This window comes from Gopherus flavomarginatus, chromosome 1 (genome assembly GCF_025201925.1).
Source record: "Gopherus flavomarginatus isolate rGopFla2 chromosome 1, rGopFla2.mat.asm, whole genome shotgun sequence".
Taxonomy (NCBI): domain Eukaryota; kingdom Metazoa; phylum Chordata; order Testudines; family Testudinidae; genus Gopherus; species Gopherus flavomarginatus.
Genome location: NC_066617.1, coordinates 316,201,589 through 316,214,428, shown reverse-complemented (window position 1 = coordinate 316,214,428; position 12,840 = coordinate 316,201,589). Strand labels below are relative to the sequence as shown.

The following is a 12,840-nucleotide window of genomic DNA, read 5'->3' as shown; positions in this document are numbered from 1 at the left end:
AGGGAGTGGGCGTGGACTGGAGAGTTGCCTGCAGCTGCAGTTCCCAGCATACCCTGAAGGAAGACGACAGTATGCAGGGAACTCCACGCAAGCCCAGAACCCAGCATCAGTCTGTTTCTCCCTCTGGATCCCTGGGCTCTAGGAGGGTAGGGGGTGAGAGTGTCTGGGCCGAGGGGAGTCCTACAGCTGGGCTCTGGGGGGGGGTAGGGGGTGAGAGTGTCTGGGTCGGGGGACCCCCGCAGCTGGGCTCTGGTAGGAAAGTTGTGAGTTTCTGGGCCGAAGGGTCCCCCAGCTGGGCTCTGTGGGGGAGGGGATAGAGAAACAGGAACTGGGTTGTCATAGGGGTCTCTAACTCTATTCCTGGAGGATATGTGTGTGTATATGTATTGTTACAGACAGAGTTGCTGACAGGTATTTTGAAATAAATTACCAAAATAATTGAAACTGACATGATTATGTAGTGTTATTTTGACAAATAAAATTTGCAGAATTTTTAATTTTGTTGGTGCAGAATTCTCCCAGGAGTAAGGAATGGAGAAACCTCAGCAAAGGCTATCCTCAATAGCCTGTAACCCTCACCCAAGCCCTGACGTGAGGAGTGATGATAATGACTCAATTCTCTACTGGGAGGGAAGTCTGGTAAACTAATGCTTCCCCTATCAGGCCCCCGCTGACAGCAAACAGGAAACAACTAAGTGACAGCAGCAGTATTGGCAGGGGCCTGAACTCTTCAGGTGCGCTCTCACCTCCTTGCCACTGGTCTGTCTTTGGGAAGCAGGGCAACTCCTCTCCAATATGCAGCTTCCTCGTCTTGTGTTTTCCTTCCCTCTATCCTTTATCTTTCTACTACATCCTCACAAATAGGGCCCCTCCTTGAAGCTGCTGCTGCATTCTCTCATCCCCCCTCACCTCCACCTTTTGCAAGGTTGCTCTAATATAAATACACATTAATCCACTTTACACCCATTCCTGACTACTGGGTGTAGAAGAGGATTGTTTAAAAAACAATGCATCCCACGAAGTGGGTATTCACCCACGAAAGATCATGCTCCAATACATCTGTTAGTCTATAAGGTGCCACAGGACTCTGCTGCTTGTTTAAAAGATTGCCTTATTAAGTAAAAAACCCAATTAACTGGAATGGCTTCAGAAGATGCTTGGGTATCAAACATTAAGGATTAAAATGCACAACACTGTGGTTAAATAAGGTTAGATTATGATGGAGTTTAGCAAAAGCAAAAAAGCAAGGTAAGGCTGATGAAATCCTTAAACTTAAGCCTTCACTCCAGCGCCCTATGATCAAACAAGTTCTAAAGGAACTGCAGCTTGCTTTGTTAGGTTAACTCAAAGGCGCAGGTGCTTTAGGGGTAAGTCCCCACTCTACTTTTCTAAAAGTAACCAACTCTTTAATTAGATGTGTGTTCTGAGAAAATAGGGCTTTCATCTACGCACTGAGGCACAACATTTGAAAAAGGTAGATATCCCTTGTGACAGTAACTGCTCAGTAGTAAAATGGAAACCACTTCTAGCCTCTTTCAAATGTTCCTTTATGGCCTTTTAAGATTGACAGATAAAATAATTTACAAGAATTAAAATATAAATGACTTAATTCCTCCCTTGTGCAATTCCAGAGACATGGTAGAAGTGGTAATATCAAAGTGAATACCACACACACACACGAAAATCTAATCAGTGAAAAATGCCACCAAAGCAATAACCAGAACATTTCAAGAAAAAAGGCACTCCAGAAGAGAGCCCAAGGCAAAATAGGTTATACTAAAATCTTAAGGATTAGTGTTTTGGAGTCAATGTAACAATATATATATACTCCCTCCTGACAACAAGAACGAGCCAATATAGACATATCTGTTAACACCGGATTACAAACACTCATTTAGCTAATTATATTTCTTACCCACTTTTCAACCAACTCACACACAATAAAGCAGTTTGTTTTATAACAAAGCTCTTTTCAATTTTAAAGCTTTGTAGTTGCCTTTGTAAAACATTAAGTAACACATTATTTCTGAATGTTAAAGTTACACCAAAAGGGCAAGGGCAGTTAGTTACCTGTGGCTGGAGGCTCTTTGAGCAGTGTGGTCCCTAGCTGTATTCCACAGATGGGATATGTACATGCGCCATGTGCCAAAGTTTAATTTTTTTGCAAGCAGTGTCCATTGGCCTCCTCATGCTCTGAGTCACGGGCACAAAAGGTGGTGCAGGCCGACACTTCTCCAGTTTCCCATTTTTATCACAGTTCGTTAAATCAATCTGCTACAGAGGGAGTGGAGGATGGGTAGCAAATACAGATGGGGACCACACATGAAGAACCTACAATTATAGGTGGATAACCTCTTTCTTCGAGTGACAGCCCCTATGAGTATTCCACATATAGCAGATTAACAAGCAGTAGTCAAACAGGCAATGGGCACAAAAGTGAGAGTTTACGGTAGTACAGCAATCTCAGGTGACATTAGCAACAATAATGGTAAAAAAAATCCCCACAGAAGTGAGGTTTTTATGTGGGTTGTGTCCCTTTCAAGTGCAGCTCCACATTACAGAATGACTAAAAATGCCATCACGTAACTCAGATCTGCCCACGGTGGATATCAGTTGCATTACCTTACTTTAGTGACTAAGGCCTTGTCTATACTCCAGAAATGGGCCAGTTCAGCAGTTAAGTGTAGTTACACCCCATATGGTAGACTAGACAAACTGAAGTTTGCAAGGATTGATTTATTCGGGGTTTACCCCAGTTACAAGGAAGTGCAAAACATAAGCTCAATGAGTGCAAACCCTGCATGTCCTTGTCAACACCTACGGTTCAGCACCATTGCAGCTACAGAGACTACAGAACTGAGGCTACTCTCAAGCATATATAAAGGCACAGAATAAGTTTTTACTACTTTTTTTATGTTAGCCATAGAGAGCCAATATGTTATGAGTGTGCAACGAGGATTCTATTCTCTTAATAAACAATTGCTTTGATGCATGATTGCCAATCAATCAGTTACACCTGTCCAAAACTATTAGCAGTAGTGGGATTACACAGTTGTAACCTAGGGCCTAATTTAGTGATTTTTGGCAAAGGTAGAAAAAAGAAAATGGACTCAAATAGAAATCGGAGTTTCCAGAACCGGCTGTTTAAAAATCAAACATCCATCCTTTCACTTGTAAACTGACAGCCCTGGATACGAACAGATTCGAGTCACTAGCGTTTTTTCCCCCGTCATTGCTAAAACATTAAATTAGGTCTTTGGTGTAATCTCACTACCTCTAAATTTTGCACAAAGTGTAACTGACTGAAATTTAAACAATCATTTTGATGCATAAAAACAGAAATCCTACTTGCACACTTGTAACTCCATCGGATTCTGTTATTGAAAAACACAGACAGAACACATTACAATGTCCTCTTCAAAGAGTCACTTTTCAGAGCACTCACTATTTAGCAACATACATAAAACACACCCGCTGCTACATAACTACCCTGAACCACTAGATCACACACAAAACTATACATCTTCACACGTGTAACACCTGGAGCATTCCTAAAATACTAGTTTATTTTCTAACCTTTAAAAAGATACCAATCAGATTCAAATTACATGCTTTAGAAAGGCCTGAGCTTCTTAGAGGATGAACAAGAGATAGATATCTACCTCCTGTCTCTCAACATCCATATTCCAGATAACAATTCCACCATCTGCACCACAAGAGATGAGCTGTCTTGTGTGGGGAGCATAGGAGAGACACTGAACTTTATCGCTGCAAAAGAAACATACAATGTCAGTTAGTTAAAGGTTTAAAGATATGTCCCAAGACAAAATAACTGGTTTGCCATATTTTTCTCTCTTGGCTCCTTCATGTATAAAATTCACTAGTCCTACAATTCCAATTAGTAGATTACATATTATATACTGTACCATGTGCTCTGAATTTGGTCCCCATTGGGTAGCACAGCACTTATTAGAGGAGGATTTAAAACAAGATTAGTTTCCAGACATAACTAATACTTTTCCAGTTAGTTAGGTTGGAGATCTTAGCTTCCTTGAAAGCCATGGCTGCATTGTAATTTAATGACCTCAGAGAATTTAGTCCCAAATACCTATAACCACTATGGTAAAGTGCTCGCTCGCTCTCAGAACAAATGTGTCAGTTATTAATTAATTTGTTAAATCCCCACATGGTACCTGTGAATGATAGCAACTTGAAGAGACAAATAGTTTCTAAGGTGTTGCTGTGAGCATTCGAATCTAACACTAACAAATTAAAAGAATTTCAAATAGAATAGAACTGATAAGGCTGCCCCAGATCTTCCTAACATTTTGAGAGTTAAGTTTTTTAGAAAAAATGGACTATTCCTCCTTTTAGTATTATTTGTAAAACATGAAAAAAAAAAAAAAGTGTGCTCAGCTCTACAGAAGAGGGAAGTACCAAGGCCCAGAAAACTTACGATCTAGGAGACTGGCACAGAAAGAAGACACTGAGACCAAGGGGGAAGGAATTACTTGAGCTCACTTTGTTTTCTTGCACTGGTCTTTTTTGGGGGGGCCTCCAGAAGAAATGGATCTTCGGGGGGGCAGGGGTTTAGTGCATGGAACCTGGTCTACACTACAAGTTTAGGTCGAATTTAGCTGCGTTAAATTGATTTAACCCTGGACCCGTCCACATGACAAAGCCATTTTTGTTGACTTAAAGGGCTCTTAAAATCTATTTCTGTACTCCTCCCCGACGAGGGGAGTAGCACTGAAATCAACATTGTCGTCAGGTTGAATTTGAGGTAGTGTGGATGTAATTTGACTGTATTGGCCTCCGGGAGCCATCCCACAGTACTCTATAGTGACTGCTCTGGACAGCACTCTCAACTCAGATGCACTGGCCAGGTAGACAAGAAAAAGCCCCAGGAACTTTTGAATTTCATTTCCTGTTTGGCCAGCATGGCGAGCTGATCAGCATAGGTGACCATCCAGTCCCAGAATCGCAAAAGAGCTCCAGCATGGACCGAACAGGATGTATTGGATTTGACTGCTGTTTGGGGAGACGAGTCTGCGCTAACAGAACTCGGTTCCAAAAGACGAAATGCCAAAATATTTGAAAAAAATCTCTAAGGACACAATGGACAGAGGCTACAACAGGGACCCATAGCAGTGCTGCCTGAAAATTAATGAGCTCAGATAAGCCTACCAAAAAGACAAAGAGGCAAACAGCCACTCCAGGTCAGAGCCCCAGCGATGAGCTGCATGCAATTCTGGGGGGGAGGGTACCACCACTACCCTACCCCTGTCTTCTGACACCTGCAAGGGGGGAGTCTCACACAACAGGGATGAGGATTTTGGAGATGAGGAAGATGAGATGAAGGAGGAGGATAGCGCACAGCATGCAAATAGAGAAACCATTCTCCCCGACAGTCAGGCACTGTTTACCACCCTGGAGCCAATACCTTCCCAACCCGGGCTCATGGATCATGAAGCCAGAGAAGGCACCTCTGATGAGTGTACCTTTGTAAATATAATGCATGGTTTAAAAGCAAGCATGTTTAATGATTAATTTGCCCTGAAGACTTTGGATGCATTCCTGGCCAGTACAGCACCTCCTTTTAAATGGCCAGCCCAATGGGTGCTTGGTATGGGAAAGGAGGGCGCTGCTGTTTGAAACCATTGCCACGTTATGACAGTTGAAGAAGCCAAAAGACTGTGGCTTACCATGCCTGCCTGCAAGCCGAATTCTGTTACTCGGCCCTGCGTGTGTTCTCTCACCCCAAACCAGCAGACCCTCGATATAAGAGGCAAAATGCGACCTTGTACTGAAAGCACATGTGCTATGTAATGTTAACAGCTTGGTTCACCGTGAAAGAGAGTCTACTCATTGTTTTCTAAGATGTGCCTTGTTTAAGAATTCTCTTTTTTCCTCCCGTAGCTGCAAGTGTTTCAACGCTCCCCCGCTCATCTCTGTCCCAGAGGTTAGCGCAGATAAGGAGGCAAAAAAAACTGCACTCGCGATGAAATGTTCTCTGAGCTCACACAGTCCTCCTGCACTGAAAGAGATCAGCAGAATGCATGGAGGCAAATAATGTCAGAGTCCAGGAAAGCAGAAAATGAACGTGAGGACAGAAGGGACGAGCGAGATGAAAGGTGGCGGCAGCGCGATGAGAGGAGACAGGATGCAATGCTGAGGCTACTGTGGGGATCAAACCAATATGCTCCGGCGTCTGGTGGAGCTGCAGGAAATACAGCAAGAGCACAGACTGCGATGGCAGCCCCTGCCCTCCTCCCCAAGTTCCATAGTCTCCTCACTCAGATGCCCAAGAATGGAGGAGAGAGAGGAGTGGGGCTCCAGCCACCCAACCATTCCACCCCAGAGGGCTGCCCAAGCAACAGAAGGCTGGCATTCAATATGTTTTACAGTGCAGTGTGTCCTTGTCCTTCCCTCCTACCCTCACCCACTCCCCCTGGGCTACGTTGGCAGTTATTCCCCTATTTGTGTGATGAATTAATAAAGAATGTATGATTCTGCAACAATATTGACTTTATTGCCGCTGCAAGAGGTGATTGAAGGTGGGAGGGCAGTTGGCTTACAGGGAAGTAGAGTGAACCAAGGGGGCAGGTTTTCATCAAGGAGAAACAAACAGAACTGTCACACTGAAGCCTGGCCAGTCATGAAACTGGTTTTCAAAGCTTCTCTGATGCGCAGCATGTCCTGCTGCGCTCTTCTAATCATACTGGTGTCTTGCTGTGTGTAATCAGTGGCCAGGCGATTTACTTCAACCAGCTACCCAGTCATAAAATGTCTCCCCCTTACTTCTCACTGATATTGTGGAGCACACAGCAAGTGGCAATAACAATTGGAATATTGGTTTCGCTGAAGTCTAACCGACTCAGTAAACTGCACCAGCGCACTTTTAAACATCCAAATGCACATTCTACCACCATTCTGCACTTGCTCAGCCTATAGTTGAACAGCTCCTTACTACTGTCCAGGGTGCCTATGTATGGCTTCATGGGCCATAGCATTAAGGGGCAGGCTGGGTACCCAAGGATAACTACAGGCATTTCAATGTCCCCAACAGTTATTTTCTGGTCTGGGAAGTAAGTCCCTTCCTGAAGTTGTTCAAACAGACCAGGTTCCTGAAGATGCAAGCGTCATGTACCTTTCCCGGCCATCCAACATTGATGTCGGTGAAATGTCCCTTGTTGATCCATCACTGAAATGGATGCTTGCAGCATCACTGAAAAGTACCCTTTGTGGTTTATGTACTGGCTGCCAAGGAGGTCCAGTTCCCAGACAGATGGAATGCATATCCCTATTGCCCCACCACAGCTAGGGAATCTCGTTGCAGCAAAGCCATTCACTATGAGCTGCACATTTCCCAGAGTCACTACCCTTGATAGCAGCAGCTCAGTGATTGTTAGCTACCTGGATCACAGCAACCCCCATAGTAGATTTACCCACTCCAAGTTGATTCTCGACTGACCGGTAGCTGTCTAGCGTTGCAAGCTTCCAGAGGGCTATTGCCACTCGCTTCTCAGCTGTGAGGGCTGCTCTCACCTTGGTATTGTTGCGCTTCAGTGCAGGGGAAAGCAAATCAAAGTTCCATGAAAGTGCCCTTACGCATGCAAATGTTTTGCAGCCACTTGGAATCATTCCAGACCTGCAACACTATGCAGTCCCACCAGTCTGCGCTTGTTTCCTGGGCCTAGAATCCACGTTCCACAGTATGAACCTGCCCCATTACCACCATGATGTCCAAATTGCCAGGTCCTGTGCCTTGAGAGAAGTCTGTGTCCATGTCCTCATCACTATCATGATCGTGCAGTCATCGCCTCCTTTTGCAGGTTCTGGTTCTGTGCATACTGCAGGATAATGTGTGAGGTGCTTACAACACTCACAACAGCAGCGGTGAGCTGAGCAGGCTCCATGCTTGCTGTGATATGGCATCTGAGGGAGAGCAGGAAAGCAGAGTTGCTGCGGAATCGGTAGATGACGGATGCCACAAGAATAGATATTTATATCGAACAATGAGAGGACCTGCGAGGTGGATTCAAGGCACCAGGAGAGCAGAATTGCAGCGGAAGTGGTTCTGGATGATGGTTAGCACCAAGCACATTTCCCAAGAACCCGGGAGCCCATGACAGACAACATGGAGAAATTTGCTGTTGAGGCAATATCAGCAGAGCAGAGTTGCATAGAAAGTGGTGTATGACGACGATGGTTTGCAGTCCTACTGCACCGTCTGCTGCCAGCAGCACCCAGGACACAACAGTGGTGGTGTTGGCGAGCTGAGCGGGCTGCACGTTTGCTGTGGTATGGTGTCTGAAGGAGAGCAGGAAAGGAGAGTTGCAGCGGAAGCAGTGTATGATGACGACAATGGTTTGCAGTCCTATTGCTCCATCTGCTGCCAGCAGCACACAATAGTGGCGGTGTCAGTGAGCTGAGCTGAGCAGGCTGCATGCTTCCCATGGTACTGCGTCTGCACGGAAAATAGCCGTGAAACGATTGCCTGCCGTTGCTTTCATGGAGGGAGGGATTACTGATGACATGTACCCAAAACCACCCACAACAATATTTTTGCCCCATCAGGGACTGGGAGCTTAACCCAGAATTCCAAGGGGCGGTGGAGACTGCAGGAACCGTGTGATAGCTACCCACAGTGCACTGCTCCGTAAGTCGATGCTAGCCACAGTAGTGAGGATTCACTCCACCAACTATGTGCTTAGTGTGGACATATGCAGTCGACTGTATAAAATCCATTTCTAAAAATCGATGTCTATAAAATCAACCTAATTTCGTAGTGTAGACATACCCTGAGAATAGGTCAGAATCTTCACCCCACACTTTGGCACCAGCACTGCTTGACACCAAGCCAGGCGCATACTGAGAAGTGCTTTAATACTGGTCCATTATCTTGTATATGGATGCTCCTCTATGTAGCAAAGCTTTTAGAAGGCAATTTGGAACAGTGCCACTCTACTGTATATCTATGACTTGCCAACTCGAAGGAAGCACTGTGTGGAAATGCTATCTTTACTGTGGTTCTATCTAATGCAATGCATTACATCACTGAACCAGCATGTTCTCCAACACTGTCATACTGCAAATAAGATACAGAGGTTTGCCTGCACGTTAGATGCTGTGATGCTACAACAATGAGCCACCGCAGGGCACACAGCAGTAGACTTTAATATAAATAGACATCAAGATTGAGTGTTTCAGTGAGGAGTGGTACAGAACCACAAAATCAAGGGAGCCCAACCAGCCAAGCAGAAAGTTCCTTTGAACCGTCAGTCTGCACAGTCACAGTAATTCAATGGTTGGAAAAGCACACGTGTGAAATTAGTCTTTAATATTGCATTAGACCAAAAGTACCAAGTCATCTCCTCCTCTCTAAGTCTATTAAGTCTGGTTCATACCTCTAGTGTATTCCCCTTTACAACAGCAGGAGCCAGTTCTGCCTTGCTTAGTTGCTGATGCTTAGGAACACACATTTAACACTTTGACAAATGATAGCTAATTAGACAGAGCACCTTGGGTACAGAGCACCTTGGGTACAGCCTGGATTCTACATACATTCACATTTAAAAAATATTTGGTTAGCATGGAGTTTAAGTGGCTGGTACTCCAAATCTTGTGCTCCTTCAAGGGGTGGATGAAGATAGAACCCGATGGGGAATACAACCTCTCATTAATTGTAGTTAACATTGGTAATATACAAAGATACAGGAAGTCACACACAAATCCCATGCACAGACATAATGAATATATTCCTTGGTTCTGCTTCATTTTGTTTTTCTCCCCTAAACCCAGGAGGAGGAAAAACTCTTCAAACGTACTTGTGTCCTTGTAATTCAATGGCTGTTCCTTTTCTTCCTCCTATGTCCCACATAATAATGGAATGATCTGAACTGCCTGAGAACAAAACTCGTTGCACTGGGTCCCAACAAAGAGCAGTGACACCACCTAAAACAAAAGACAATACGGTTATTTCATTACAACTGAAAGTGGAAGGGAAGAATGTAATCAAGTGAGTCTCAACTTAAAGAGATGTGACTTAAGTTTAAACACATCCAACACACCCTCCATGTGCACCAGCACACTGCAGACTTCTCAACTGAAAGGTCTGGCACAGAATGAGCCCCACTGAAAAGCCTAGGAAACCAGAGCCAAATTCTAATCCTGCGTTTCTGTTGGTGCAGAGCCCGGTCCCAGCTCTGTAACTCATGCAGACTGAGCCCAGCGAATCCTGGGATAGGAAGTTACCTCATGAGTGGTCAAAGAGCTGCTATGCGGACACTCATCTCCACACCCTGCAGGCAGAGTTTGCGATTAAAAGTGGAGACACTGGGGAGTAATGAGAGGCGATGCCACCACAAAAATTGCAGGATGAGAACTGAGCAGCCTTGCCTCAAAGCAAGTAAGTTAGTGGGTTGTCAAAACACTTCAGACCAGTCAGCTGATGCTGAGGATGTGGGAAGTGGAGTGGTAGGCCAATACGGAGGTCCACTGAGGCCAAAGAACAGCCATAGGAGGAAAATAAATTGATCAATGAAGAACGAGCCATCAACCCCCATCTCCATAGGCACCTGCTATATGGTGGACTGACACAGCAACCACCAGGACAATGCGAGAGCCCCAGGAGCAAAGTGATCAGTCAGCTCCTGCAATGTGTACTGTACTTTTAAAGATCAACTCCTTACATGCTTCCAGTCACACCCTGGAAACACTGCACATAGCATTCAAAACCCTGAGCAATTCAATTGACTACAAATGGGACTCCTCACATGCATGTGTTAGCAGGATCGGGACTTTCTCTACTAAGGTCTTCCTCCATCAGGGCTTGCTTTGTTGTTGCAGCACTTTCCCACCAAAGTACATTAAGGTGCAGAATTTTCAAGATTAAAGTCAGGGTTCTCTCCTGTTTTTAGTAATACAGAATTCCCACCCTTTACCTTGTTGACAGTTTAAGCTCATCTATTGTGCCCCACAAAATACAGACATTTCTTCAATTCAAACCATCACAGCTGCTTACAAATTCAGTTCATCCCATGGTAATGCAGAGCCTATATGAAGAACCAGAGATGATTATTTAACTTTAAACTGTACCTGTATGTCCCTTAAATGCTGTGACAAGGCTGCAGTTCACTTGCTCTAGTTTGAGAATGGTCACCTGCCCAGAATGATCACCTATAAACACATGTCGGGTCTCAACATCAAATCTGATTGAAAGCATTGAGGAATCTTTTATAAAGGCTAGACAGAGGTTCTGAATTCTGGGATGTATCTATAAGAATATGTTGCATTTTTATGAAGTTACATAGCAGTTACTAGATTTTTTTGTTTAAATACTAATTATTGTATTACACTGGAATCATAGTTGGAAATAACCACTATTATATTTGCATTTACAGTACGCCCGTTGCAGTACCATTGTGCTCTCTAGGATTATAGATAGATCAGTTACCTCTAGGAAGATGACTCCTCCTTCCTTCTAAAATGGTTTCTAGTAGGTGGCAGTGGCTGTTCTTTGATAGAGCTGGTTTGTGTCTTATGACATATTTGGGGAAATGCCAGTTTGAACAGGTGCATCCTGAAGTGTGGTCTAAACATGGCGAGATTACAACTAATTACTGGAATAATCCGTTTTGACAGGTTGTATCTCCTCAATCTAATTTTAGTCACACCTCATATTTGAAGAATGGGTTATTACAGAGGTGGGCAAACTATGGCCCCCGGGCCACATCTGGTCCGTGGAACCTCCTGCCTGACCCCTGAGCTCCTGGCCCAGGAGGCTAGCCCCTGGCTCCTCCTCTGCTGTTCCTCTTTCCCCACAGCCTCAGCTCACTGTGCCACCAGCACAATGCTCTGGGTGGCAGAGCTGCGAGCTCCTGGGGCAGTGCAACTGCAGAGCCACGGCCTGACCTGGTGCTCTGTGCTGTGCAGGGCGTGGCTGGCTCCAGCCGGGCGGCACAGCTGCCTGTCCTGCTGCAGCCGTGCTGCCAGCCAGTGCTCCAGGCAGCGCCGTCAGAGGGCAGGGAGCATGGGGGGGGTCGGATAGAGGGCAGGAAAGTTTGGGGTGGTGGTCAGGGGCCAGGGCGGTCAGAGGACAGGGAACAGGAGGGTTGAATGGGGGTAGGGAACAGGGTAGGGGGTGAGGAGAATGAGAGGAGGGGTTGGATGGGGCAGCAAGGGGCAGGGAGAAGGGGTGGTTGAATGGGGCAGGGGTCCATGGGGGAGAGGAGTCAGGAAGGAGAGGGAGGGTTGGATGGGGTAGTGCGGGGCAGGTCTGGTGGTAGTCAGGGAGAAGGGGTGGTTGGATGGGGCAGGGGTCCGGGGGGGGCAGTCAGGAAGGAGAGGGGGGGTTGGATGGGGCAGTGGGGGGCAGTTAGGGGCGGGGGCTCCAGTGGTCATCAGGGGACAGAGAGCAGGGGGTGAATGGGGCAGGGGTCCTGGGGGGAGGGGGCACATCAGGGGATGAGAAGCAGGGAGGGTCGGATAGGGGATGGGGGCTGTGCCACACCTGGCCATTTGGGGAGGCACAGCCTCCCCTAATCGTCCCTCCATATAATTTCAGAAACCCGAAGCGGCCCTCAGGCCAAGAAGTTTGCCCGTCCCTGGGTTATTAGCATTGACAGGCTGCATTGCACTAATTTCTTTTATAATCAAAGGGTACATTCACACAGCAAAAGGCCCACAACAATGAGTCTCAGAGCCGGGTACAGACTTGGGCTTGTGCTACGGTGCTAAAAAGAACAGCCACATAGACGTTCCTGCTCCGGTTGGAGCTTGGGCTCCGACGCCAGGGGAGGGGCTGAGTTTCAGACGTGAATGTCTACATGGCTATTT

The 12,840-nt window shown here is 45.9% G+C and overlaps 1 protein-coding gene across 6 annotated transcripts in view; it reads right to left on the bottom strand.

The window, feature by feature from the left end:
• WDFY2 (WD repeat and FYVE domain containing 2) overlaps nt 1-12,840 on the bottom strand; it is a 119,966-nt gene that overhangs the window by 18,826 nt on the left and 88,300 nt on the right. For all 6 annotated transcript variants that reach the window (XM_050950009.1, XM_050950028.1, XM_050950036.1 and 3 more), the window contains 3 exons: nt 11,101-11,213; nt 9,831-9,957; nt 3,663-3,768 (listed from right to left, as the gene is read on the bottom strand). In XM_050950009.1, coding sequence (XP_050805966.1) covers nt 3,663-3,768; nt 9,831-9,957; nt 11,101-11,213 — 346 coding nt within the window. The remainder of the gene's footprint in view (nt 1-3,662; nt 3,769-9,830; nt 9,958-11,100; nt 11,214-12,840) is intronic.